Here is a 24,520-nt window from a genome sequence, read left to right as displayed (position 1 = left end):
TCCTCGCCCCTTCCTCTTTTCCACAAAGGCTTGCTTGCCAGTATGAGAACTTAGTTATACGTTGGGCAGTTCACATATCTGACATCAGATTCCTGAAATGGACACTACTCCAAGCTGTCATAGGAAGAGATTACCAGGCAAACAGAGGAACAGATTCAAGAATGTGTTCAAAGCATCTTTGAAAACAACTCTGATTCTTGGGAAACTTGCTCATAGCAGACAAATAACACTTGGGATGTTACGAAAATGTTTGAGGCCCTGCCTGAATAGTAGGAGTGGACTATCTCTCATGTGGCCATTTGTCTTCTCTGTTTACTATCATTTGCCTCATCTGTGAAAGACATTGATGCAGCTTGAGGGTGATTGCAACTGTACCTTCAATTTTATAACTAGTTGCCTTTGGTGTGATTTTGTCATAAAAAACAAGTCGTGAATAGCACCTCCTTGCTGTTGATCATGCCTGCTGCAACTCCTAATCAGCATCCTTTTGTACTATGGACTAAATTATGTGCAATATTAAATGCATAACATTTAAATTATAAATGTCATTAAATTATATCTTTTGTACAAACTGTTGCATAATTTTGTTAAGAGTTCTAGGTTGACGATGTAAAAACTGAAGACCACTGTAATGAAAGTACTGGACTTTTTGAGAGGTTATTACCGTTTGCATTTCTAATGTACTTTGAAAGTCGAATAATTTTGGCTCTTTTTAAAAAGAAAAATGGGTAATTTGAAGTCTTGACACTAGTTGACCTTGAGTATGGGTTGACTGACATTCAAATTTGCCTAGAGCTCAGTAACTGAGAGCTAGCTTTGGAGGTAAATTTTCTAGTATGTTCATAGAGACTTCAGCAGCAAACGATAGTCTTGTTAGATGAATGTTAAGCTAACTTTGCCTAGTGTCATCCCTGCAACTTGGTCTTCGAAGTATCCAGAAACTTGTCTGAACATTTGGGTGGGTAGCATGATTCCACTTTGGAAACTCCCAGGTGATCTTTTGAATTTCCTGACAAATTTGCAGTATTTTGATACAGTTCTGTGAATTTCAGTCAAAATTTTAAAATGGCCACACATAAAAATACTTTTAATAATAGAAGTATGAACTTTAATGCTGAAGCTGATGTAAGTGAAAAATTTTAAATGCACAACAGATTCTGTGTAAAGCCATCTTTTCAATATAGTCCAGCTTTCCTATTGCATGCACAATTAACTATCTTCTGTATTGCTAGTGACAGATGGCATTAGTGGCTGTCATCCTAATGATCGAAGTACTTACTGCCAACAAGCATCCAAAGTGATTTCTGTTTGTCTCACACCTGAAGTTCATTGATCTTTCCTTTTGCTTAACAAGTGTAGTCCACTTTGTCCCGTGGAAACTGCTAACTAGCTGCTAGATTAATCATCCGTTGTCATGGAAAACAACTTGGGCACACGTGGACTGAACAGGTTACTTAATTTTGTATATTTCCTGAACATCTGTCATAATTTAAAATGATTCTTCAACATCAAAATAAATTTTTCCCAAAATTGTGTAAATGCAAATAAGAATTAAGCTCAATTGTATGTATTACTGTTTAAAGTATTAATCTAAAAATTCAGAGAATCATATCTGCATTTAGAATTGTGTTTTTTTTAAAACAAAAATAGCTATGTTGAGTGTGAATCAACAGAGCAGTAGAGGTTCTGGTTCTGAATTGAAAGTATCAATGTAAATCAAAATGGTCGATTGTCATTTTTGTTTGTGTTCTGCAACATTCAGCTGCCTGGTTTCAGTATTCTTGCTTGATTGCAAATTTTTGGCGGCAGCAGCAGGGAGGTTGAAATTTGGTGCAATTGTGAATTTTTAAAATCCTGGACTAAATTGTGTTATTGTTGAACTTTTGATTATGTAAAAATTAAGCTTTAATAATTGTCAGATGAGTAATCCTTGGTTTTCTATAAACAGGAATATTCCTGGGTATATCAGAATCAGAATTAAGTTGATTATCACTGGCGTGTGACATGAAATTTATTAACTTAGCAGCAGCAGTTCAAAGCAATACATAATCTAGCAGAGAGAAAAAATAATAAATAAAATAAAACAATAAATAAACAAGTTAATCGATTACGTATATTGAATAGATTTTTAAAATGTGCAAAAACAGAAATACTGCATATTTTAAAAAAAGTGAGGTAGTGTCCAAAGCTTCAATGTCCATTTAGGAATCAGATGGCAGAAGGGAAGAAGCTGTTCCTGAATCGCTGAGTGTGTGCCTTCAGACTTTTGTACCTCCTACCTGATGGTAACAATGAGAAAAGGGCTTGCCCTGGGTGCTGGAGGTCTTTAATAATGGACGCTGCCTTTCTGAGACAACACTCCCTAAAGATTGTCCTGGGTACTTTGTAGACTAGTACCCAAGATGGAGCTGACTAGATTTACAACCTTCTGCAGCTTCTTTCGGTCCTGTGCAGTAGCCCCTCCATACCAGACAGTGATGCAGCCTGTCAGAATGCTCTCCACAGTACAACTATAGAAGTTTTTGAGTGTACTTGTTGACATGCCAAATCTCTTCAAACTCCTAATGAAGTAAAGCCGCTGTATTGCCCTCTTTATAACTGCATCAATTTGTTGAGACCAGGTTAGATCCTCAGAGATCTTGACACCTAGGAACTTGAAGCTGCTCACTCTCTCCACTTCTGATTCCTCTATGAGGATTGGTATGTGTTCCTTCATCTTACCCTTCCTGAAGTCCACAATCAGCTCTTTCATCTTACTGATGTTGAGTGCCAGGTTGTTGCTGCGGCACCACTCCACTAGTTGGCATATCTCACTCCTGTAAGCCCTCTCGTCACCACCTGAGATTTTACCAACAATGGTTGTATCGTCTGCAAACTTACAGATAGTACTTGAGCTATGCCTAGCCACACAGTCGTGTATACAGAGAGTAGGGCAGTGGGCTAAGCACACAACCCTGAGGTGTGCCAGTGTTGATCGTCAGTGAGGAGGATATGTTATCACCAATCCGCAAAGACTGGTCTTCCGGTTAGGAAGTCGAGGATACAATTGCAGAGAGAGGTACAGAAGCCAAGGTTCTGCATTATTTAAGGCATAAATAATGGAATTCTGTAATCCAGGTTAATATTATGGCCTACTTGCAGCTATGTAGAATTATGTATGTACAGTGCCTATAAAAAGCATTCACACCCCCTTTGGAAGTTTCCATGTTTTATAATATTGAATGACAGTGGATTTAATTTGGCTTTTTTTTTGACACTGATTAACCGAAAAAGGCTCTTTTGTGTCAAAGTGAAAACAAATTTTTACAAGTTGGTCTAAATTTATTACAATTAAATACAAAATAATTGATTGAATAACTATTTACCCCTTTCAAGTCAGTATTTAGTCAATGCGTCTTTGGCAGCAATTACAGCCTTGAGTCTGTGTGGATAGGTCTCTGTCAGGTTTGCACATCCGGACACTGCAAGTTTTCCCCATTCCTCCTTACAAAAGATGCTCAAGTTTTGTCAGATTGCATGAGGATCATGAGGGAACAGCCTTTTTCAAGTCCAGCCACAAATTCTCAATTGCATTGAGGTATGGACTCGTGACTTGTCCACTCCAGGACATTAACTTTGTTATGCCATTGTAGCAGTTCTCTTGTAGACTGCAACTGGTTTTCCTCCAGGATTTCCCTGCATTTTGCTGCATTCATTTTACCCTCTACCTTCACAAACCCTCCAGTGCTTGCTGCAGTGAAGCATCCCCATAGCATTATGCAGCCTCCACCATACTTCACTCTAGGGAGGGTGTGTTTTTGATTATGTGTGGTGTTTGGCCAAAAAACTCAATTTTGGTTTCATCAGAGCAAAGAAGCTTCTTTTAGCCGACTTCAGAGTCTCCTATGTGCCTTCTGGCAAACTCTAGTCGAGATAGAAACATAGGAAACCTACAGCACGGTACAAGCCCTTCAGCCCACAAAGCTGTGCCAAGCGTGCCTTACCTTAGAACTACCTAGGCTTACCCATAGCCCTCTATTTTTCTAAGCTCCATGTACCTATCCAGGAGTCTCTTAAAAGACTCTATCATTTCCGCCTCCACCACTGCCACCGGCAGTCCATTCCACGCATTCAATACTCTCTGTGTAAAAAAAAAACAAACAAACAAACAAACAAGCAAACAAACTTACTCCTGACATCTCCTCTGTACCTACTTCCAGGTATCTTAAAACTATGCCCTCTCGTGCTAGCCATTTCAGCCCTGGGAAAAAGTCTCTGACTAGCCACACGATCAATGCCTCTTATTATCTGGTACACCTCTTATCAGGTCACCTCTCATCCTCTGTCACTCCAAGGAGAAAAGGCAGAGTTCACTCAACCTATTCTCATAAGGCATGCTCCCCAATCCAGGAAAAATCCTTGTAAATCTCCTCTGCACCCTTTCTATGGTTTTCATGCCCTTTCTGTAGTGAGGCGACCAGAATTGAGCACAATACTCCCAAGTAGGGTCTGACCAGGGTCCTATTTAGCTGCAACATTACCCTTTGGCTCTCAAACTCACTCCCACAGTTGATGAAGGCCAATGCATCGTATGCCTTCTGAACCACAGAGTCAACCTGCGTAGCAGCTTTGAGTGTCCTATGGACTCGGACCCCAAGATCCCTCTGATCCTCCACACTGCCAAGAGTCTTACCATTAATGGTATATTCTGCCATCATATTTGACCTACCAAAATGAACCAGCTCACACTTATCTGGGTTGAGATTGAGTTCTTTTCAACAGTGACTTTCTCTTTGTCACACTCCCATAAAAATGTGACTGGTGAAGCACCTGGTCAATATTTGTATGCGCAGTTTCTCCCATCTCTGCTACTGAAGCTTGTAACTCCTTCAGAGTTGTCATCGATCTCTTGGTGGCCTCCCTCACTAGTCCCCTTCTTGTACAGTCACTCAGTTTTTGAGGACTTCTTGCTTTAGGTAGATTTGGTCTTAACGATCAAATGGTTGATCTTCACAAATTAGTCAAATGGGGCCTACTTGGAATATAAGACTGTTTGACTGTGGGAACAGCATTACTGGAACCATAAGAAGTCATCTACAATTAATTTTGGATACTTTGAAGCAATTATTAAAAGATTCTTGAATTATTGTAGACAGAGTAACATCAATATCAGTTGCTGAAGGAAATGTTCAGCAAGATGAGAATGCCACTCATGAGCACTGAAAGTGAGGCAGCTCAGAATTCTAGATAAACGTAGTTTTAACCAGATAGTTGATGTGTTAGTGCATTGCACTTGTTACTCATAATGTCTGCTGTAAGTAAATTAGAAAGTTTCATCTGCATTGTAAAATCTTGTAATTATAACCTGATCCCCATTTGTTATGTGATTTAATCTCCATGGATAGAATATTTTAGTAACAATTATCAGAATGTCCCTAATATTAGATTAGATTCAACTTTGTCATTGTGCCGAGTACAGATACAAAGCCAATGAAATGCAGTTAGCATCTAACCAGAAATGCAAAGAATAGTGTTATTTACAAAATAACTGCAAATAAGAAGTAAGTGCTACAGCACACAGATATAAAAGTACTGAGACAGTACAAATGGGTGCAATACTGCTTAGCGCTGTAATGTGAGGTTCAGCAGGGTCACAGCCTCGGAAGAAGCCCTTCCTGTGCCTGCTGGTACGGGAGCGGAGTCTCCTGTAGTGCCTACCGGATGGGAGGAGAGTAAAAAGTCCATGGTTAGGGTGAGATGCATCAATGATAATGCTTTTCGCCCTGCCCAGGCGGTGTTTATGGTAGATGTTCTCAATGGTGGGCAATTGGGTGCCAATAATCCGTTGGGAAGTTTTCACCACATGCTGGAGTGCTTTGTGGTCTGATACTGGACACTGTTTCCAGATTTATTGCATGAAATGGAAAAGGCATGGTGCAAATGTTTGCTTGTGTAATTTTAGTCTGTCAAACTTAATGTATTGTGTGGATGGCCAGAGGCTTTTTCCCAGGGTTCAAATGGCTAACACGAGGGAGCATAGTTTTAAGATGCTTGGAAGTAGGTACAAGAGGATGTCAGAGTTAAGTTTTTCGCACAGAGAGTCATGGGTGTGCATGGAATGCACTGCCAGCGAAGGTGTTAGAGGCAGATAAAAAAGGGTCTTTTAAGAGACTCTTAGATGGGTACATGGAGCCTAGAAAAATAGAGGGCTATGCGGTAGGGAAATTCCAGGCAGTTTCTAGAGTAGGTTACATGGTCTGCACAACATTGTGGGCTGAAGGGCTTGTATTGTGTTGTAGATGTCTGTCTATTTACAGCTGTGCCATATTCTTTCCATTTCTTGATTAACTGTACAGTATTCGAAGGGATATTCAGTGACTTGGAAATTTTCTTGTATTCATATCCTGACTTGTGCTCCTCAATAACCTTTTCATGGAGTTGCTTGAAGTGTTCTTTTGTCTTCATGGTGTAGTTTTTGTCAGGATTTGACTCACCAGCAGTTGGACCTTCCAGATACAGGTGTATTTTTACTACAATCAATTGAAACATCTTAACTGCACAAAGGTGATCTCCATTTAACTAATTATGTGACTTCTAAAATCAGTTGGCTGCACCAGTGATGATTGGGTGTGTCATATTAAAGGAGGTGAATACTTATGCAATCAATTATTTTTTATTTTATATTTGTAATTAATTTAGATCACTGTAGAAATTTGCTTTCACTTTGACACGAGAGTCTTTTCTGTTGATCAGTGTCAAAAAAGCCAAATTAAATCCACAGTGATTCAATGTTGTAAAACAATAAAACATGAAGACTTCCAAGGAGGTGAATAATTTTTAGGCACTGTATGCTAAAACACAATTGAGTTTAAATGCATTTGTCCCAGATTCTTCCCCCCCCCCCCCCCCCCCTCCACCCCATGCATTATTCCAGTGGTTTTGCAGAGAAGATGGCAGTATTGGGAGCAGGGATTTGAAGGTGGTGGTGAAAGTGAGTCCCAGCATTATCCTGTATATTCCAACAGAAATAACTTTGTACTCTTTGGAGAGATTGACAGGAGACCCTTAAGGGGAATATTAAAGCATATGGGCAGTGAAAGGTAAACTGTTTTAAACTGTGTTGAAATTTCCAAACAATAAGAAGAAACTGGAGTTTATTTGGGGACTAGGTGCACACATCATTTTTGTAACCAAAGACTGTGAGATCTTATGCCTTTTTAAAAAGAAGTTTTAAAACCCAGTCCCTGTTCAGATCAAGAGGTAGGCAGAAAAGCGAATAGGAGATAGAAAGTCAGCCGTGGTCTTGTTGGAGGGTGAATGATCTTGTTGAAAGATAGAGCATGTACAGAGCCAGGTGGCATACTGCTCTTATTATGCCTTACCTTCAAAAAATTGATTTCTACACATATTTTCCTCTTTATTTGTTGGATCTACTTTCTAAACAAAAAAAAGCCTTTTTAAGGACAATGGGTTAGATATATTGGTATCTATAATGTGTGAGTTTAGTAGCTTCATTTCTGATTGAAAGATAAAGCTACAATGGGAGGTTATTTTGGAGCAAGAGTAAATATTCTGTGTATTGACCTATTAATTTTGAAAGCATCAGCGAAATTGCCCTTCTCCCAATAATATCCAAAGCATAATTCATTGTCTGAACCACACTGACCAGTTGTTTTTCATTATAGATCGGCTTTGTGTTACTGTGCGTGGACATTTTGATACCAGGCAAAGAAAATGAGTGAACTGGAACAGTTACGACAAGAAGCAGAACAACTGAGGAATCAAATTAAGGTTAGGTTTTCCATTAACCATGTGCTTTTAGTTTTGCTGATTTTGAAAATTCACTAGCAACAACTAAATGTTAATTGACCCTGGTGACTGCTCAGCCGTGAGCACGTATGTTGGAATCGTTCATGCATGGAAGTCCTCACAATTGAATACTAGTGGAACATGTCTGTTTAGACTTTAAAGATTGCTGATCATATGCTGAAGAGTGGAAGTATTACCATTTGCTGAAAATTATTAGTGTGAACAAATATTTTGATTAGAATTATTAAATATTTGCAGATAGTCTTGTAATCAAGTTAGTGCATCATGCTCTTTTTTCCACCATAGAGGCGTTCCTTGGGATGTTGATAATTGAAGGGTTTATGGGTTGATGGAGGGAGGTTTGGACCTGTTAGCACCTATCATTTATTTGCAGTGATTATTCAGCTGAACATTAAATTTCTGTAGATCCTTGTAGAGACCTGTGATAAAATAAATTGTCACATTTTGTAAATTACTCACCCAAAGTAGTGAAGTATGACCTAGTGCCATCGACCTATTGTATGGGTATTGACTCTAGTCTGTATTGTCTCAATCACCAGTCTGAATTGGCACAATTTTTTTTTTCAGAATTTCAATTTACATTTTGAAATTTGTTTATATGGTTGCATAATCACTCATCCAATATTTAGTTAGTTAACCATTTCTATTTTTTAATGGTTTTACTGTCCAAACATTGTTATATCTGGAACCCCACAGATCTGTCTTCCCATTCACCTGAATCCTATACTTGCTCTCACTTGGTGACATCATCTGTAAGCAACAATCTCAGCTTCCATGTGAAAGCTGACAGCAACTAGTTCTACTTCACTGGACATCTTGTGACTTTTCCAGATAGTGTGCCATGACTTCATTGTCTTCCTATTTGGTCATGAACTCTCACGCCTTGTTCTTTGCCTCGGAATAGCTCTCTCAAAATAGTCATCAAAAACTGATGCTTTTTATTATGTATTTAGAAATCTCAGGTCATAATCAATGAATGCCTGAGATTCTTTTTAAGCTTTATTTTGATCCTTTTTGCAGATGGTGGTGGTTTTCTGAAATGGCATGCTTCAAAGGATTGCTGGCCATTCATAGGCATATAGTGAACTGCATTTAAAATAAGTCTAGTAAATTGCAATGTACTATCAAATCCAATGATCATTTGTGGTAAATGTTAACAGTTGCTAAGGTTTTCAATTTGCCTTGTGCTAAATATAATGCAAAGTGACAGACTGATGATGGAGACTGGGCAGAACTGTTGGGTAAAACTTAATTTGGTGGCAATTTAAACAACCCAAAGATAAACATGCTTCACCTTACCAAATATTTGTTGTGCTCAACTGAATGTGTGAGATTAACTAATAAAAGGAAGGAGTGTATTAAAAGAACCAAGGATACAATAGATACAGGAAAGTGAGATTTTTTTAAAACACATATTAGTTAAGAAAATCAAGAAATGGTCGGGGTTCCAATAACAGAACCATTTTTTTTTTACAAAGATTGCAAAGAAAACATTACTTCAGTGTTGAAGGAAAGGTATTAGCCAAGGATAACATGAGCTCTTTCAAAAATGAATGAAGGGAACGTTAAACTGTGAAAATGCAATGCTGGGCTTAACTCTGTATGTTTTTTTTCCAGAGCTATTGACAGTTAACTTTAGACAAGATCCATAACTTGTTGAACATAATAGGATCAGAAAATTTAGTGTTGGTGGGGTAGGGGAAAGCATTTAATGAATTGTGCAATATTAGGACATAATGGTGTGCACCCTGGGTTTAAATGAAGTACGGTAGTTGAGGTGTTTAGCATAGTTTTTAACCATGCTCACAGCCTGTATATATTATGCTTTACTTAATATGTCACTCAGTTGGACCATAGTATTAAAGTGTAGGTTGTGCTGAAAACATCAATTTCATGGCATGTTCCAAAATGCAGAATGTGTCATGGATGGTGACCGAGCCAAAGGGGCCAAACCTGGGGCCATGTGCCCACCACTACTCAATGTACCCCCCCCCCCCCCATAAACCTGCTTTCACTGTCTGTGCGCCTGATCTTCAGAGACATGAAAACTGTTTAGAGCAGTGGTTCCCAACGTGGGGCGTACGCCCCACAGGGGGGTAATTTGATTTTTAAGGGGGGGCAATTCGAGAATGAGTTATTAACAGTGAATCTTTTCTAGTAAGTCTGTGTGAGTATGAGTGTGTGTGCGAGTTAATACATATGTGTATATACAGTATGCATACATAAAAATACTTGTGTGTATGTACACGTGTAATTGCATATGTACTGTATATATATAGTGTATCACCATCATTACAACCATCAAATGGCTTTCATAATTAAATTAATGAATTGACTGATGTAGGAAGGAACGAATGAACAAGTCCAAACGCGTAAGAAACTCGTACGAGGTCGCGCCAATGCTGCTTTTTGCAGTAGCTTTCGGTTCTTGGCGGTGTGAAGGTGTGTACATTGCGTCATCTCTTTTAAACGGTGTATCTGTCTTTGTATGCTGTAGAAACGAATCAGCATTGTTTTATTTATTTATTATTATTATTTTAATATCACTTAAATGTTCTTTTTTTACAATTTCTTAGTAATTTCTTCCTCAGAACTTTAACAGTCCTTTGGTTCTTTTATTTTTCTCTTTCATGAATGCCATGTTCTTTGGAAGCTTGTTTAAACCAAGTTAATGGTCTTTTAGGCTTCCTCCAGGTGAATAGGAGTTCACTTTTTGAATAATAAGAATTATATATCACCACAGGGGGCATCAGGATTTTAGAGGTGATTAGGTGGGGCATGGCCAAAAAAAGGTTGGGAACCACTGGTTTAGAGAGACTGAAATAATTTGAATTTTTAATTAAAATTATATAGGGCATGCATTTAAGGTGAGAGGCAAGTTTAAAGGACATGGGCAGGCCCAGTTTTTTTTAAAAAGAGAAATGGCGGGTGTCTGGAATGCTCTACCTGTGGTGGTGGTGGTAGACTCAAATGTGTTAAGAGGTATTCAAGAAGCTCTTCGATAGGCATAGGAAATAGAAGGGTGTCTACATTGTGTAGGCTGAAAGGATTAGTTTAGTTGGGCATTTGATCACTGATTTTATTAGCTTGGAAAACATTGTGGGCTGAAGGGCCTGTTCCTGTGCTGAACTGTTCTGTGTTCTAGATAATTGTGTTAAACCACAGTAAATTACCAAAACGAACGTGAATTGGCTCCTCAGTATGTTCTAGAAATGCTGAAGGACATGAAGACCCTAAAGGCCTACTGTTTGATTTATCTCCTGTTGCCTTTGCAGGTGCCGTTGCTTCCCTAGTCGTGTCAACTTTCTTAGCATTTTTGTATTTTTGGTCCAGACTACCTCATGTCAAGTTGATGTTTTATAATTCTCCTTTCTCATCCCTTCATCTGAGGTGCTCATTGAAGAATAACAATAGTCAGGTGGCTATTTTGGTGGGTGCCTTCTTCTTGATGCCAGATTAGCTCTTATCATTCTTGTGTTGCAAAGGAAACTGGGACAGTCACCCCAGCAGTGATTTGGGTTGCTTTTTTCAAGCTTAAAGTGTTAAAGATTTGTGACAGTGAACCCTGCAAAAGAAAAATCTGTCATAGTGTGTCATGACATTCATTCTGAGCATAGCGATGGGAGATGAGAATGCTAGTGATGGAGGGAGAGGCACTAGAGGATACCCTTGAACTTGTGAAATGGCAGATAAAGAAAATGCCAATGGGTCTGTCTATTGATAAGATAAATATAATGGCAGTGTAGTAAAAAGGATCTTAAGTAGTAGTATTGCTTGTTACTGGCAATGTAGCAAATAAAATAATATTTGTCTTTACAGGATGCAAGGAAAGCTTGTGGTGATTCTACCCTTGCCCAGGTAAACACCTTTGATGGAATATGGACAAAGAGTTCGCTTTACCTTTCTACTTTGTCATTTTCATTGAAACATAACTAACTAGATGTTTTTTCCAGATCACAGCTGGTCTAGATTCAGTGGGTCGAATCCAAATGCGCACAAGGCGTACACTGAGGGGACACTTGGCTAAAATATATGCCATGCACTGGGGATCAGACTCCAGGTTAGTAGATAAATGTTACTCCAGGTTAGTAGATAAATGTTACTCCAGGTTAGTAGATAAATGTTAAAGCTCTTGACTTGTATGATCAGTTAGCACAGTCACTATTAAATGTATCTCACATGCATTTTAAGAATTTTATATTGAAACAATTACTCTGTTAATTGTGTAAGGTCAGCAATATATCATCTGCATTCAAATGGTTATTATTCAGCTTGATTGGCATTTCTTTTATTTATTTCCGGTGGCCATTATCTGGAGCCTTTTCTTTTTTTTGCTTTATAAATGTACACTTGCCCAGGCTAGTCCAATAATGTCTCAGTTATAACTTTCAAGGAATTCCTTGCTAAAGCCCATTTATTAAAATTGTCCAGTGTGTGAAATTGCGTTACAGAGGTCAGTGATGAAAATGTTTGCAGTAGTGGACCCTTTTACAATATCAGATTTAATATCACCGGCATATGTCATGAAATTTGTTAACTTTACGGCAGCAGTAAAATGCAATACTTGATAGATAAATATCGAGAAGAAAACTGGATTGTGTGTGTATGTGTGTATGTATGTGTATATATATAATCACCTCTGCCATCCGATTTCTAAATCGGATGGCAGAGGTGAAGAAGCTGTTCCTGAATCACTGAGTGTGTGCCTTCAGGTTTCTGTATTGCCTTCCTGATGGTAGCAATGAGAAGAGGGCATGTCCTTGGCGGTGGGGATCCTGAATGATGGACACAGACTTCCTAAGCCACCACTCCTCGAAAGTGTCTTGGATATTCTGGAGGCTAGTGCTCATGATGGATGGAGATGACTAATTTTACAAGTTTCTGCAACTTGATCCTGTGCAGTAGACCCCCATACCAGATTGTGATGCAGCCTGTCAGAATGTTCTCCACAGTAAATTTATAGAAGTTTTCAAGTGTTTTAGTTGACAAACCAAATCTCCACAAACTCCTAATGAAATATAGCCACTCTCTTGCTTTTTTTTATAGCTGCATCAATATGTTGTGTCCAGGTTAGATCCACAGATATATTGGCACCCAGGAACTTGAAATTTCAATGCCAAAGTAATTTCAATGTTAGCTACAATATAAACTGTGGTTGCATCATGGGCTTAATATTGGTCATGGATAAATAACATGTTCTGTACGTGGCTGAAACCAACCCTTCTTTATAAGTGCATACTCTGAAATATTGTAATGGATTTTAATTTATAGTTTTGAGTCACATCTTCATTCTGATTTGATTTTAATTGATGGAAGTAATCTCATTTCCAGCTGTATGGTATATCAGCTGCATTGGTTTTTATGGAAAAAGTAAATGTTTAAATTGGTGGAAGAATAGAAAGATAAGAATTTAGTGGACAGTTATTCGATGGATTTTAATTATCATAGAAGACTATTCTGCCCATTGCGCCAGATCTCAGTTATCACCATTTCCCTGACTTTTCACATCTTAGTTATTACTTTGACATTTATTCCAATTTTTTTTTCCTGAGGATTCTGTTTCCATCCTTAACTGTGTCTGGTACTTTAATCTTCCTAACACTACCGTTTATTTTAAAGTAAATTTTCAAGTAACACCATCCTATTGATAAGTTTTACATCTTTTAATTTCCAACCCTCTGCCAAATGAAGTGCTTTGTCAATTTATATTCTGTAAACCTTCAATTTGGAGGGCTGTCAAAGTTCATTCTGATCAAGCAAGAAAAAAAAATCCAGTTTCATTCATTCACATAGAGCCACACCACCATACTCTGATCTAAGTGAATCCTGTTCCCCATTCTTATCCATGGCTTTAAATATATTTTTATGTTTACAGACTTTTAGTCAGTGCCTCTCAGGATGGAAAACTAATCATCTGGGACAGCTATACAACTAATAAAGTAAGAATAAAAGAAAGTTTCAGTGTTGCACATTTTAGATTATGATTAAGGTGACCTCACTTTTACTTTACTGTCTTTTCTATAGATGCATGCTATCCCCTTGCGATCTTCCTGGGTTATGACATGTGCTTATGCTCCATCTGGGAATTTTGTTGCCTGTGGTGGACTGGACAACATCTGTTCAATTTATAGCTTGAAGACTAGAGAGGGTAACGTTCGAGTAAGCAGGGAACTGCCGGGGCACACAGGTAATAATGATTACAGATGTTAATCTGCATTTTCTATAGCTCTGCTACTTAAAGTGATCTGCAGATGAACCACATTAATCAACTTTTACATTGCAGAAGAGTGATAATGCATTAAAGTGTAATTCTGCCTATGCAAAGTTGAATAATGTTGGTCAATGTTCCTTCTACTTTTTATCCAGTGGTTTCTTCTATAAGCTTTGGGTAAGGATCAGGTTGTGGCAGAAGATAAGCAGCTAAGCAATATGGGATTGTCATACAAGAATGTCTGTTTTACAAAAGACTGTGGCTGATACTCCTCTGAAATTAACCAAGCCACAAGTTGATGATCACTTTAAAAAGGGACCAGAAGTTGGTCATCTGATACATTACCAACTTGAATTTCAATAAGCTGCATGCAATTTTGCACAATGTGGTGAAATAGTATTAAGAAAATACATGATCTGCTGTGCTTTATCCGTTCCCTTAATCATTAGTAGCAGTTTTCAGCAGCACATGAAGCAGCAGAGGGAATAAAGTAGGAAAAATAATCCTCTTATGCCAAATTATAATCCAATTATGCTGAATGGATAATTTTTGTAAAACAAGAGGAATAAAGATTTGACTCTGAATAAACAAATTAATGGTGTTGATTGACCTAATGGTTAATATTTTAAGTTTAGTTTACATGTTATGTTCTATTGAATGCCATAGAGGTGACTGTTGCTAGTACTAATAACAGTGAGATACAAAGGATGTTATTATGGAAAGAGTTCTACGTGTGTGTTTCTTTTAGGTTAAATGCTGGATTTGATTTTAAAACCTTATGTTGATTCAACTGTAAATTATGCAAATATTGATGAACATCCACTGTTTTTTTTTTAAAAAACAGGTTATTTATCATGTTGTCGCTTTCTGGATGACAACCAGATTGTTACAAGTTCAGGAGACACAAGTTGGTAAGTCCAGTTAATCAGACTTCTGCAACATTGAAGCCACTGTTGGGAAGAGCCTGTATTCATAACTTCAATCTTGGTTTTTCTGATGGAGAGGAACATTATGATATGGGGGTGCAAATGATGTATTTAATTTGAGGTATTAATTAGAAAATTGGTAGGAATCTGGTAATAGGATGGTTTTGGTAATGAACGTACGGAGGCAAAGTATGGGTGGAAATGGGTTGATTGTGGAGATGATGAGATCAAGGGTGGGTTTTCTGAGCAAGATGTGTAATGAATGTAGGTTTGAAGGAAAACAGTGGTTGAGGCAAGAAGAAATACTTTTGAAATGGGATGGTGAAAACAGAATCTGAACAAGCTAAGCTCAAGGCGAGTGCGGGAATGGATAAATTCTTTCTTCTGCCTGTCCACTAGTCAGACAGTAACAGGAACATGTTCTGTAAGTGTATAAAAATTGGTATTGTCAATATACTGTACAGTAACTTATGCATGTTTGAAGTCTTAGTATGTTGCTTTGTATTTATAGTGCTTTATGGGACATTGAAACTGGCCATCAAACCACAACATTTACAGGACATACTGGGGATGTCATGAGTCTCACATTAAGTCCTGATATGAAGATTTTTGTTTCTGGTGCTTGTGATGCTTCTGCCAAACTCTGGGATATTCGAGATGGAATGTGTCGACAGTCATTCATTGGGCACGTATCGGATATTAATGCAGTTTGCGTAAGTATACTATCATTTCATTAAGGTAATGAAGAGTGGTTTCCATTGGCACTGAGACATGACAACATTTATGGCAATTATTTGCTGAAAAATGGCTTCTTTTAACATTTTAAATTGTGAAGCTTGATTTTAAGTATGTTTCCTTTGTGTTGTAATTTGGCTAGTTTTAAATCAAAAGTGAATTCTTCAGTCTCTTAACATTTTCATAATTTTGTTAGTGATCTGATGCCAACTTTTGAAATCCCTTAATGTGATTATAATTTGTTCACATAAGTAATGGTATTCTTCTTTCCATTTTCAGTTTTTCCCCAATGGAAATGCATTTGCCACTGGGTCAGATGATGCTACCTGCAGACTGTTTGATCTCCGAGCAGATCAGGAACTGATGATGTACTCGCATGATAATATTATCTGTGGGATTACATCAGTTGCATTTTCCAAAAGTGGACGCCTCCTGCTTGCAGGCTATGATGACTTTAATTGCAATGTTTGGGACTCTTTAAAAGGAGATCGTGCAGGTCAGGGAAAAACTTTGCTCGACCAATTTCTTTAAAAGAATTTTGGACATAAGCTAAGGCACAAACAAGATTTTAAGCATAAATGAGATTGATACAAAAGCCAGTTTAGATATTTCTGTTGAAGAATCTACTATAAATATTATAACTTTTAGTGTGGCTAAAGGATAGGTGGTTTAGAAGATGTTTGACTATTATGTTTTCCAGAGCAGCTTTTCCATCTTGTTCAAAGTTTGCCTTAATGGTCCATTGGGTTACTTTAGCTGAACTAGTCTTGTTATTAAATGGATCATTTTTTTAACCAGTCCATGTATCTCTCACGATCAGGAGTTTGTCTTTTTCCAATACCATGCTGTAACTATTCAGTTTGGGCAACACCAGTTAAAAAGAAAAGAAGCAAATACCATGTTAAGACTGAACACTGACTTTGCATATTCTAGCCAACTTGAACTTACATCATGCATTTCTACAGTTGCATGAATGGCACTTCAATGAATAATTTTAGTGAGAATGGCCATTAAACCTATGCAGACGAAATGAATGACTGGGTTTGGTTTATGTTGGACTGTCACTAAAGCCACATTGGGGAATTGCTTAGGTGCAACACACCACAGTTGCTTGTGTTATTCCTATCAGCATTTTTCCCATTAATCTAATGGTTTGCTTTCACGGTGTCATGTCATTTTTTGAATACTCAGCAAAGTGTGTTAAGTTGTGTGTAGTCCTGATGGCTGATGCTGCTGAGATCTTCCATCACAGGACATTTAATTAGGTGTAATGCAAATCTATAGAGGAAACAACTGTGTTTTTAATTTTCTGTATTGTGTGGGATTTGTTGACTAATACCTTAAGTGCTTTACAGAAGTGTAAATTTGATACCTTTTTTATTTTAAGTGAGAGTTTTCCTTTATTCAATTATAGTTTGATTGCAAGTATCTGGTTACTTGAACACAAAGTTGCCTTGTTTGTAGATGTATTTAATCGTCTATCACCACTATAGTGACTGACTTACATTGGCTTTGGAAAGGGGGGTAACAGAAAATGCAACTTCTCCCTTGGTAGCCTGGGCCTCACTCTATCGTGGATATTCTTTGTCTTACCATTTGTTACCCACATATTCTCTGTGACTTTTAAAACTTACTTTCTCAGCTCCAGTTTTGACAAAGGGGTTTTGAACTGAAATTGTAATTTTTTACCCTCTTTTCATAAAGGATGGCTGACTTGCCAAGTTTCTGTTTTGCATCTTTGTAGTAGTTTTGATTTTCATTTTTTGGCTTCTGTCCAGCTTGATGTTTAAAATTTTCTACCTTGTTTTCCATCTTGTTTCATGGCCTTGCTTATTTTCTATCTCGTCTATCTTCCAGTGCCAACACTTTCAACTTCCCTTCAGCTAGATTTATTTTGTAAATCCAGGTCCCTATTCTTTTACAGATCCTGTTTTAAATATTCCTCTGGTTAACTCTATCTTCTAACAATGTAAAGCTATAATTACCAAATATTCCTGTTCAAATTGCTTTAGCTATCTAATTTAAATAATAATGTTGGTTTTGTGTTCCAGGAGTACTTGCTGGACATGACAATCGCGTCAGCTGTTTAGGCATCACTGATGATGGAATGGCTGTAGCAACAGGATCATGGGACAGTTTTCTGAAAATCTGGAATTGAGGTAGTCATCTGATCATTTGGACTACCTATGCTGCAACCAACAGCTTTAAAATAATATTCTTTTTATCAAGTATTTGCAAGTGACGTTTTTCTATCACTGAATACAATTGTATAACACAAGGCTTATGTGAAGTAGGCATATCTAATGAAGAGGAAAAAAACCTGACAGCTGTTAACTCTGAGGCTGGCACATTATCATGGTGACTAGGGAAATATTTCAAACTAACCATTGTTTAGTTTTAATGACTGCATTGTTTGGAGCATTTTTTTTTGCTCAGCTGCTAATCTGTATTGTTTTGTACAGAATGTACACGTTACAGCAGCTAATCATGTGTAACATTTGTCTGTGTAAAGAAAAATCACATTTTTAAAGCTAAATTTCTAGCCTGTATTTATCAAATCACATTGAACTCAGTGATAAATTGATTGCTGTTGAGATTTTTCTCCTGTGAATTAACTTATTGTGAAAGATTTAACTTTGGTCATGTACACACATGTGATTGATTTTTTTTGCAGCACTTTTTAATTATACAGAACATTCCATTGATAATTTATGTTTGCAATAAGCACTGCTTAACATGGCTACTGTACAGAAGCAGGATCTATCATGTCAAACTAAATGCTGTTGCAAATTTAAAAGAAAATGCACACTCATCAACCCTTCATCATTCTAACATCCTCCAAATGATTTGCGCTCAGAACATGTAATGCATTCTTATGTCTTTGTACCAGTGCCTGTCCTATCTGTGAACCCTGCCATTCACTCTTCCCTTCATTTCCGTTGACAGGGATGTCATTTCATGGACCACCACCAGTATATCACTCAAGGCTTTTTATCTGCACCTACCTGTGCAAAGATTGGCCATAAACTGTTTATATCACAATTTAGTCAAATAACCTCAACTACTATCATTTTGTGCACTTTCTGATACCCCAACTCCTTGACTAGGGCAGGATTTATTACATTCTCTTGTGTATGCCCATATGCTTGCCATTCAAAGGTCAGTTAAAACACAATGAGCGACTGAAGCTGGTGCCTTCCTAATTCATCTGACTTGGTGTCAGACAATGCATTTAGCTGCTGGACCATTCTGCTTCAAATTAACACTCATGATAAGTGGGAGAAATCTTTTTGATTCAGTGAATATGTGCACTATTTTAATCTGAAATTCAATTTACAGTATGTAAACCTAAATGGCCTTTATCTAAAGTACTTATTACTGTAATGTGAGTTTAAAAAATAGTATTTGTAAATGGAAAAATAACCAAATCGTTTAGCATTAGTAACTGAGACTTGTTATACAGTATATAATGTATAGTTTACATGGTGATTATTGTAATTTAGTTTAGGTTTTGGTCTTTCTTGGGTTATATTGGGTTGCACAAATCCATGTTGATTTTAATGCAGCTTTAGAATGTTATGACTAACCTCCCCACTGGTGTCAACTACTCTTTGGTGTAGTATGCCCTTAAATTCAGTGTTTACACTGTGCCCGCAAAAGGTTTGTAGAACTCAATTTAATGGCAGTCAGAATTTTAACTAATAATCAATACAAGTAGAGTTTATGTCAGCTTCACTTTCCACCCCCACTCCCACCCATCCTAAGGACAGTGGATTTGGTGGAAAAGTAACTTGTTTTCCTTAAAACAAAAACATGCACTGATCAGTACTTTGCAATTTGTTAAAGTAAGGCCAGTATGATTTTAGAGATTTAAAAACTTTCATTGCCTCCAGAGCATTCTCATTTTTGAGTTGAACATGCCCAGACTGATTATTATTACAATCCTGAAATCAAGATGTAAAAAAGGTGAATATACACATGTATACAAGTACTAGCATGAAGTCTGATCTTAAAAGGATGGCACTAAGCAATTTAGATGGAGTGGTTTTAATTTCTGGACTGTACGTTGTGCTATAATTAGTCTTGAGTGTTGAACTTGAGCTACTTTTTGCTACTTGGATTTTCAAAATGTTTTATTGATTTTAATCAGCCATTCTTTGAAATAAACTATATTCATTCACTCTTATTCCAACTGTCCATTTAGAATCAATGTTAATGGATTGATCAGTCAAGCCTAGGCCTTTTGATATTTAGCAGACTGCAAGATCAAAAACAATTGAAGATTGCTTGGCTTAACCTGTCTGTGGTGTGCTGTTGCTATATACAGGATTTTCTCATCCCCTTTGAATTTCAAATCAATAGGTTTTCAAGTATGGAGGCTGACTTGGTTCAGAATGTTGTTATATTTGGATCTTGTTAAGCTAATATTTGAAATATTGGAAAAAGATTCAGTATGCATTGCCCATTAAGATACCCACTTGGAAGTGGAAGCTTGAACTTGTGCTTCAAATGCAATGCATAGAGTTCAAATTATCCCCTCAAACGCATTGCTTCTGACAAAGGAGCCTGAAGAATGAAGATAAAATGTGATTTGTTAGAGTCAAACCAATAAAAGGCTTGCACCTTTGTGTTGGGATATTTGTACTATAAAATATGGAGAATAAATACACTTGTGTAATTTGCTGTCATATTCAGTAATTCAGTATTAGAATCATAGTCTAAAGCGGAACCATTTTTCAGCCTGTGCAAATAGAGCTTTACATAATGTTACTTGAACTGGTTACGGTATTAACACCAATTTTGTAATACTGTATTGTCTTTTGTATTCAATTCTGCAGCCAATAAAACCAGCAGTTTGTGCTGTTTTCTTCTAATGTACTGTTATAAAACAATAACTGATCTTCACTAGGTGTATCTTTATTTATAGTGATTCTACATCAATAATTCCTTTTTGTATATGTACAGTGGTTCTGTGAAACTAATGTGATAAATTCATTGTAACCAATAAAAATGCTTTTAACCAAGGTTGTGTAAGCTTTTCATATTCCAAGCTTTAAGACACCTGGAAAATTAAGTATTTTACCTCAGTTATAAATTTGAGGTTTCTAAATATCACCACCCACAAATGATACCTTTTAACAACTCTCTCTTGTACTTTAAGTAAAATTGCAAGACTACAAATGCCTGGAAGTAAGTTGTGAGGGAGAAAAGATTGAACAGGTCTGTAGGCAAGAATGCCATACTAGGTGGTTGAAAATAGCAAACAATCCTGCATTATGATTTAAACCACTTTGAACAGCCTCCTCCAAAGAGCCATGGTTGAAAAAAGTAACTTTTAAAGCATGATTTTCATAAGGCTCATTGCATGTGACTATTTGCTATTTTGAGACATTAAACCATGTGGTGATACCTTGGTGTTATAGTGTTCCAGCTGTCTGAACAGTGTGGGGGAAAAAAAGAGCAATTTGGTTTATTTAGTTAGAACTTGCACTGATAAAGGATTCCAGATTATTGTAGATCATGTGCTCAAAGCCTAAAGATATGAAAATATGAATGTTGTTCGAAAAGTAAATGACTATTTAGACTTTTTTTGTATATTTCAGAATTTTTGTTTTAACTTTACTGCCCACTAGAAAGCTTAGTTATCCTTTAGTATTAAGTTTACTTCTGCAATTTTCTTTCACACCAGCTTTCTTTAGTTGGAGGTTAGAATACTAAATATTTTTTCTTCTAATTAGTTTCATTGAACCTATGTGTTGGATGCAAGCCACTGGGCCTCTCAAGCCTCTTTAGCCACTGATTCAGATAACTTCAACTCCACATTCCTGCTCGATCTTGCTAGCTTTTAATTTTTTCCCCTAAGAATTCAATGACCTCCATCACTATTGCTAATAGTTTGACCTACTAACCACAATGGGGTTGGAAGTGTGCTGTAAAACTAGTTTGTATTTCATTCATTTAGAGTACAAATAAGCATTTTATTACAGCATATCCTTGATAATAAAACTGATACTAAAGCAACATTGGTCAAATAATTTAATAGAAATGGTACAACTGCTCCAAGAATACATGCTCAAAAGATGCAAATGTGGCTTGTCCACATCTAGCAGAAGGAAATATATACAAGTCATTAACAGTAAGAATCAGTTATGTACAAAACTTGCTCTCAAAGCACTTTTAATATGGTTACTATGAATTATCCAATCATAAAAAATGATTAACTAGTTACAAAATATTCCAGTTTTCATCCAAATATTTGAACTGTTGAATCAAGTAATTCAAAGGATTAGCCCTTTTCATTGGAATAAGATTTTTCACAAGTAAGATAGCATAGTATTTTATCCTGGAAAAATTTCTTTTTTAAAAAACTAAAGACCAGGTAAAGTGTGTGAGGAAACTGGCAAAAATACGAAATAAAAAACTTACTATTTTGCTTGTAAAGAAATATCAGAATTCCCATGCGAAATACTGTTACAGAGCTTTGATTACATATGAAGTTTTAGCAACATTGTGAAGTTTTGGGTTTTCATAACTTGTCTGTATTAAAAACAGGGTTGGTGTTTGGCCAACTCCAATTTAATGGCTGGAGAACATAACTCTACAATCATTTTACTTAATGAAACCTGAGCTGTCAATTCCAAAGCAATATTTTTGCTTGTGATTGGGATTATGCACTAAAAAGACCATTAAGAATTCAGTTGGCAAAATGGCCATAGATTGTTGATAAAACTGAATATTAGGTAAGGTAATAAGCTCCTGCAGTTTCAGTAGTAGAAACTGGGGAATCTGGTCATAATTTAATACTGAATACTTGGGCTACAACTACCGTAAAAAGTATTTTCTATAGACCCTGCACTATTGTTTGCATTGATATTTTCTTCAATGCAGTTTGTACAAAATTTAGCCAACTGTAACATTAACAGTACTTGATCACCTGAATAATATTATGGCTAAAGTCTCCTGTGCTGTCTATTTAAACTGCATCTATCCTATTCATTACTGCTTCAACTGAATGCTAAGGTAACATGAAGTTAGTGACTAGATGGGTGATTGGCTGATGCTCCATTTACAAACTTGGTTTGCTATAGGTTACGTTAGTTTATAGATGTCAACGTTTCTCACTGGGACAATTTAATGGAAGTTCCATCTAAACAAACATACTTTCATTTTCCAATCTAATCCACGGAAAACATTCCTTTACTTAATTCCCATTGGTCTCTTTTCAACTATAATATTTGTATAATAGCCTTGAAAATAGACCAATGGGAATTAAGTTAGGAAATTTGTTTTCCATTGATTAGAAAATGAAAGTATGTTTGTTTTGATCAAGTACATAAATGTACACAGCTCAAAATGAAAATGTTAATATTTAATACATTAAATTTTTAATACCCTTGTATTTGGTTTAAGATCCAATTTTCTGACCAATGAAATGGTTGCTTAATCAATCTGAATCTCAAAAATACATGCATTGTACAACCCTATTTAGTAATAACTAACTTTGAAAGTATCTTACTTGGTTTAAGTATGTATCTTTAACTACGCAGAATGTAAAGACTTAACCAGGATCCTTGCTGTACATAAAGGGACTGGAAGTGTGTATTTTTCACATAGTACTATGGCAACATTGACATCTGCCATCCTTGAGGTTAGTGAATAAACATACAAAAGAAAATCAGCAAGTTTTCAGTGGCTTGGCTGCAAGTACTGCTTTGTAAATATGTCCAATTCATTTTCCAGCCATGTTGCCTTGTTTCTGTAAGAAAATTTTGAAAATACACTTAAGTTCAAAAAAGCAACTGGCAGCGGCTTTTAAAAAAAACTTGATTTCTCTAGTACATTGCTAAATTAACGAGGTACATAAATTTTTGTTCAATGATACTCTCAGAAGAGTAGAACAGCCAACACTCCTGTCAAATTTACCAAATATAGCTTGATGTATAGCTAATAAGAAAAATTTAAACAGGCAAATTGATTTTCATATTACACAATACTGAAGCGATACAAATCATATTTTAAATATGTTTTTATTAACCCAAATGTAGTACCTTGGTACACAGTTATGACAAATGAAGTTGGGCAAATGTTTTCAAAGAAATGAAATAAATGAGAAGTTTGATAATTATTTAACCAACCACTTAATGCACATAGTAATTACTCAGAAATATAACTCTCTCAATTTTACAATTAGGCAATTTGGCATGGTGTGTGCTCTCAAGGACCTGTCCCACATAGCTATATCATTATGCTCTGACATCTTGCACCCTACTCCCTATATCTAATGAAACTGTGTTCTGAAGGATTCATTATTTGAAAAGAAACACTGTATATTTATCTCCATTCAGTTAATGATTCTGCATACTAACAATGGAGTAATCTGCTTCTGATTAAGAGTCAGAAATCCAAATCCAGGATGGTGCAATTAAAACCAAAGATTTGCAATTTAATAAATTTGAGTTGAAGCCAGAGCCCAACAATACTACTTTTTCCTCATGCAAGAAATTTAAATACACCAGTTTGAAGAGAGATTTGTTTATTTTACAGGTGAAACTGTAGACTCCCTACCATATGACAGTAGGGGATAACAATACTTTATAGTTGACAATTACCGTAGATTCCGGATTTTAAGCCGCTACTTTTTTCCCACATTTTGAACAGCTTTGAACTTTGCGGCCTATAATCCGAAGCGGCTAATGCATGGTTTTTTTTCATGCCGCCTCGTAAACATTTTGCCTCATAACAGTAGACCAATAAAATTGATGAGTAGTTCACAGAGGTCCAATGAAATTGTACGATAAATCAAGCGCACTTTCACAATTAAATTATTGTAAATCAGTCA

General features: G+C 36.6%; 2 protein-coding genes across 9 annotated transcripts in view; one reads left to right on the top strand and one right to left on the bottom strand.

Annotated features, from left to right (window-relative positions):
- The window catches only part of LOC140725536 (guanine nucleotide-binding protein subunit beta-4), a 51,059-nt gene extending 30,354 nt beyond the window's left edge, over positions 1-20,705 (top strand). For all 5 annotated transcript variants that reach the window (XM_073041125.1, XM_073041126.1, XM_073041127.1 and 2 more), the window contains exons 2-10: positions 7,665-7,770; positions 11,629-11,667; positions 11,763-11,869; positions 13,685-13,748; positions 13,834-13,996; positions 14,865-14,931; positions 15,458-15,659; positions 15,961-16,177; positions 17,733-20,705. In XM_073041125.1, the coding sequence (XP_072897226.1) occupies positions 7,714-7,770; positions 11,629-11,667; positions 11,763-11,869; positions 13,685-13,748; positions 13,834-13,996; positions 14,865-14,931; positions 15,458-15,659; positions 15,961-16,177; positions 17,733-17,839 (1,023 nt within the window). In that variant the 5' untranslated portion in view covers positions 7,665-7,713 and the 3' untranslated portion in view covers positions 17,840-20,705. The remainder of the gene's footprint in view (positions 1-7,664; positions 7,771-11,628; positions 11,668-11,762; positions 11,870-13,684; positions 13,749-13,833; positions 13,997-14,864; positions 14,932-15,457; positions 15,660-15,960; positions 16,178-17,732) is intronic.
- A 995-nt stretch (positions 20,706-21,700) lies between these two features.
- LOC140725535 (mitofusin-1-like) overlaps positions 21,701-24,520 on the bottom strand; it is a 107,944-nt gene continuing 105,124 nt past the window's right edge. For all 4 annotated transcript variants that reach the window (XM_073041122.1, XM_073041121.1, XM_073041120.1 and 1 more), the window contains one exon: positions 21,701-23,437. In XM_073041122.1, the coding sequence (XP_072897223.1) occupies positions 23,368-23,437 (70 nt within the window). In that variant the 3' untranslated portion in view covers positions 21,701-23,367. The remainder of the gene's footprint in view (positions 23,438-24,520) is intronic.

This window comes from Hemitrygon akajei, chromosome 3, assembly GCF_048418815.1.
Source record: "Hemitrygon akajei chromosome 3, sHemAka1.3, whole genome shotgun sequence".
NCBI lineage: Eukaryota > Metazoa > Chordata > Chondrichthyes > Myliobatiformes > Dasyatidae > Hemitrygon > Hemitrygon akajei.
The sequence above is the reverse complement of the archived record's forward strand: the minus strand, read 5'-3'. Positions and strand labels throughout refer to the sequence as shown.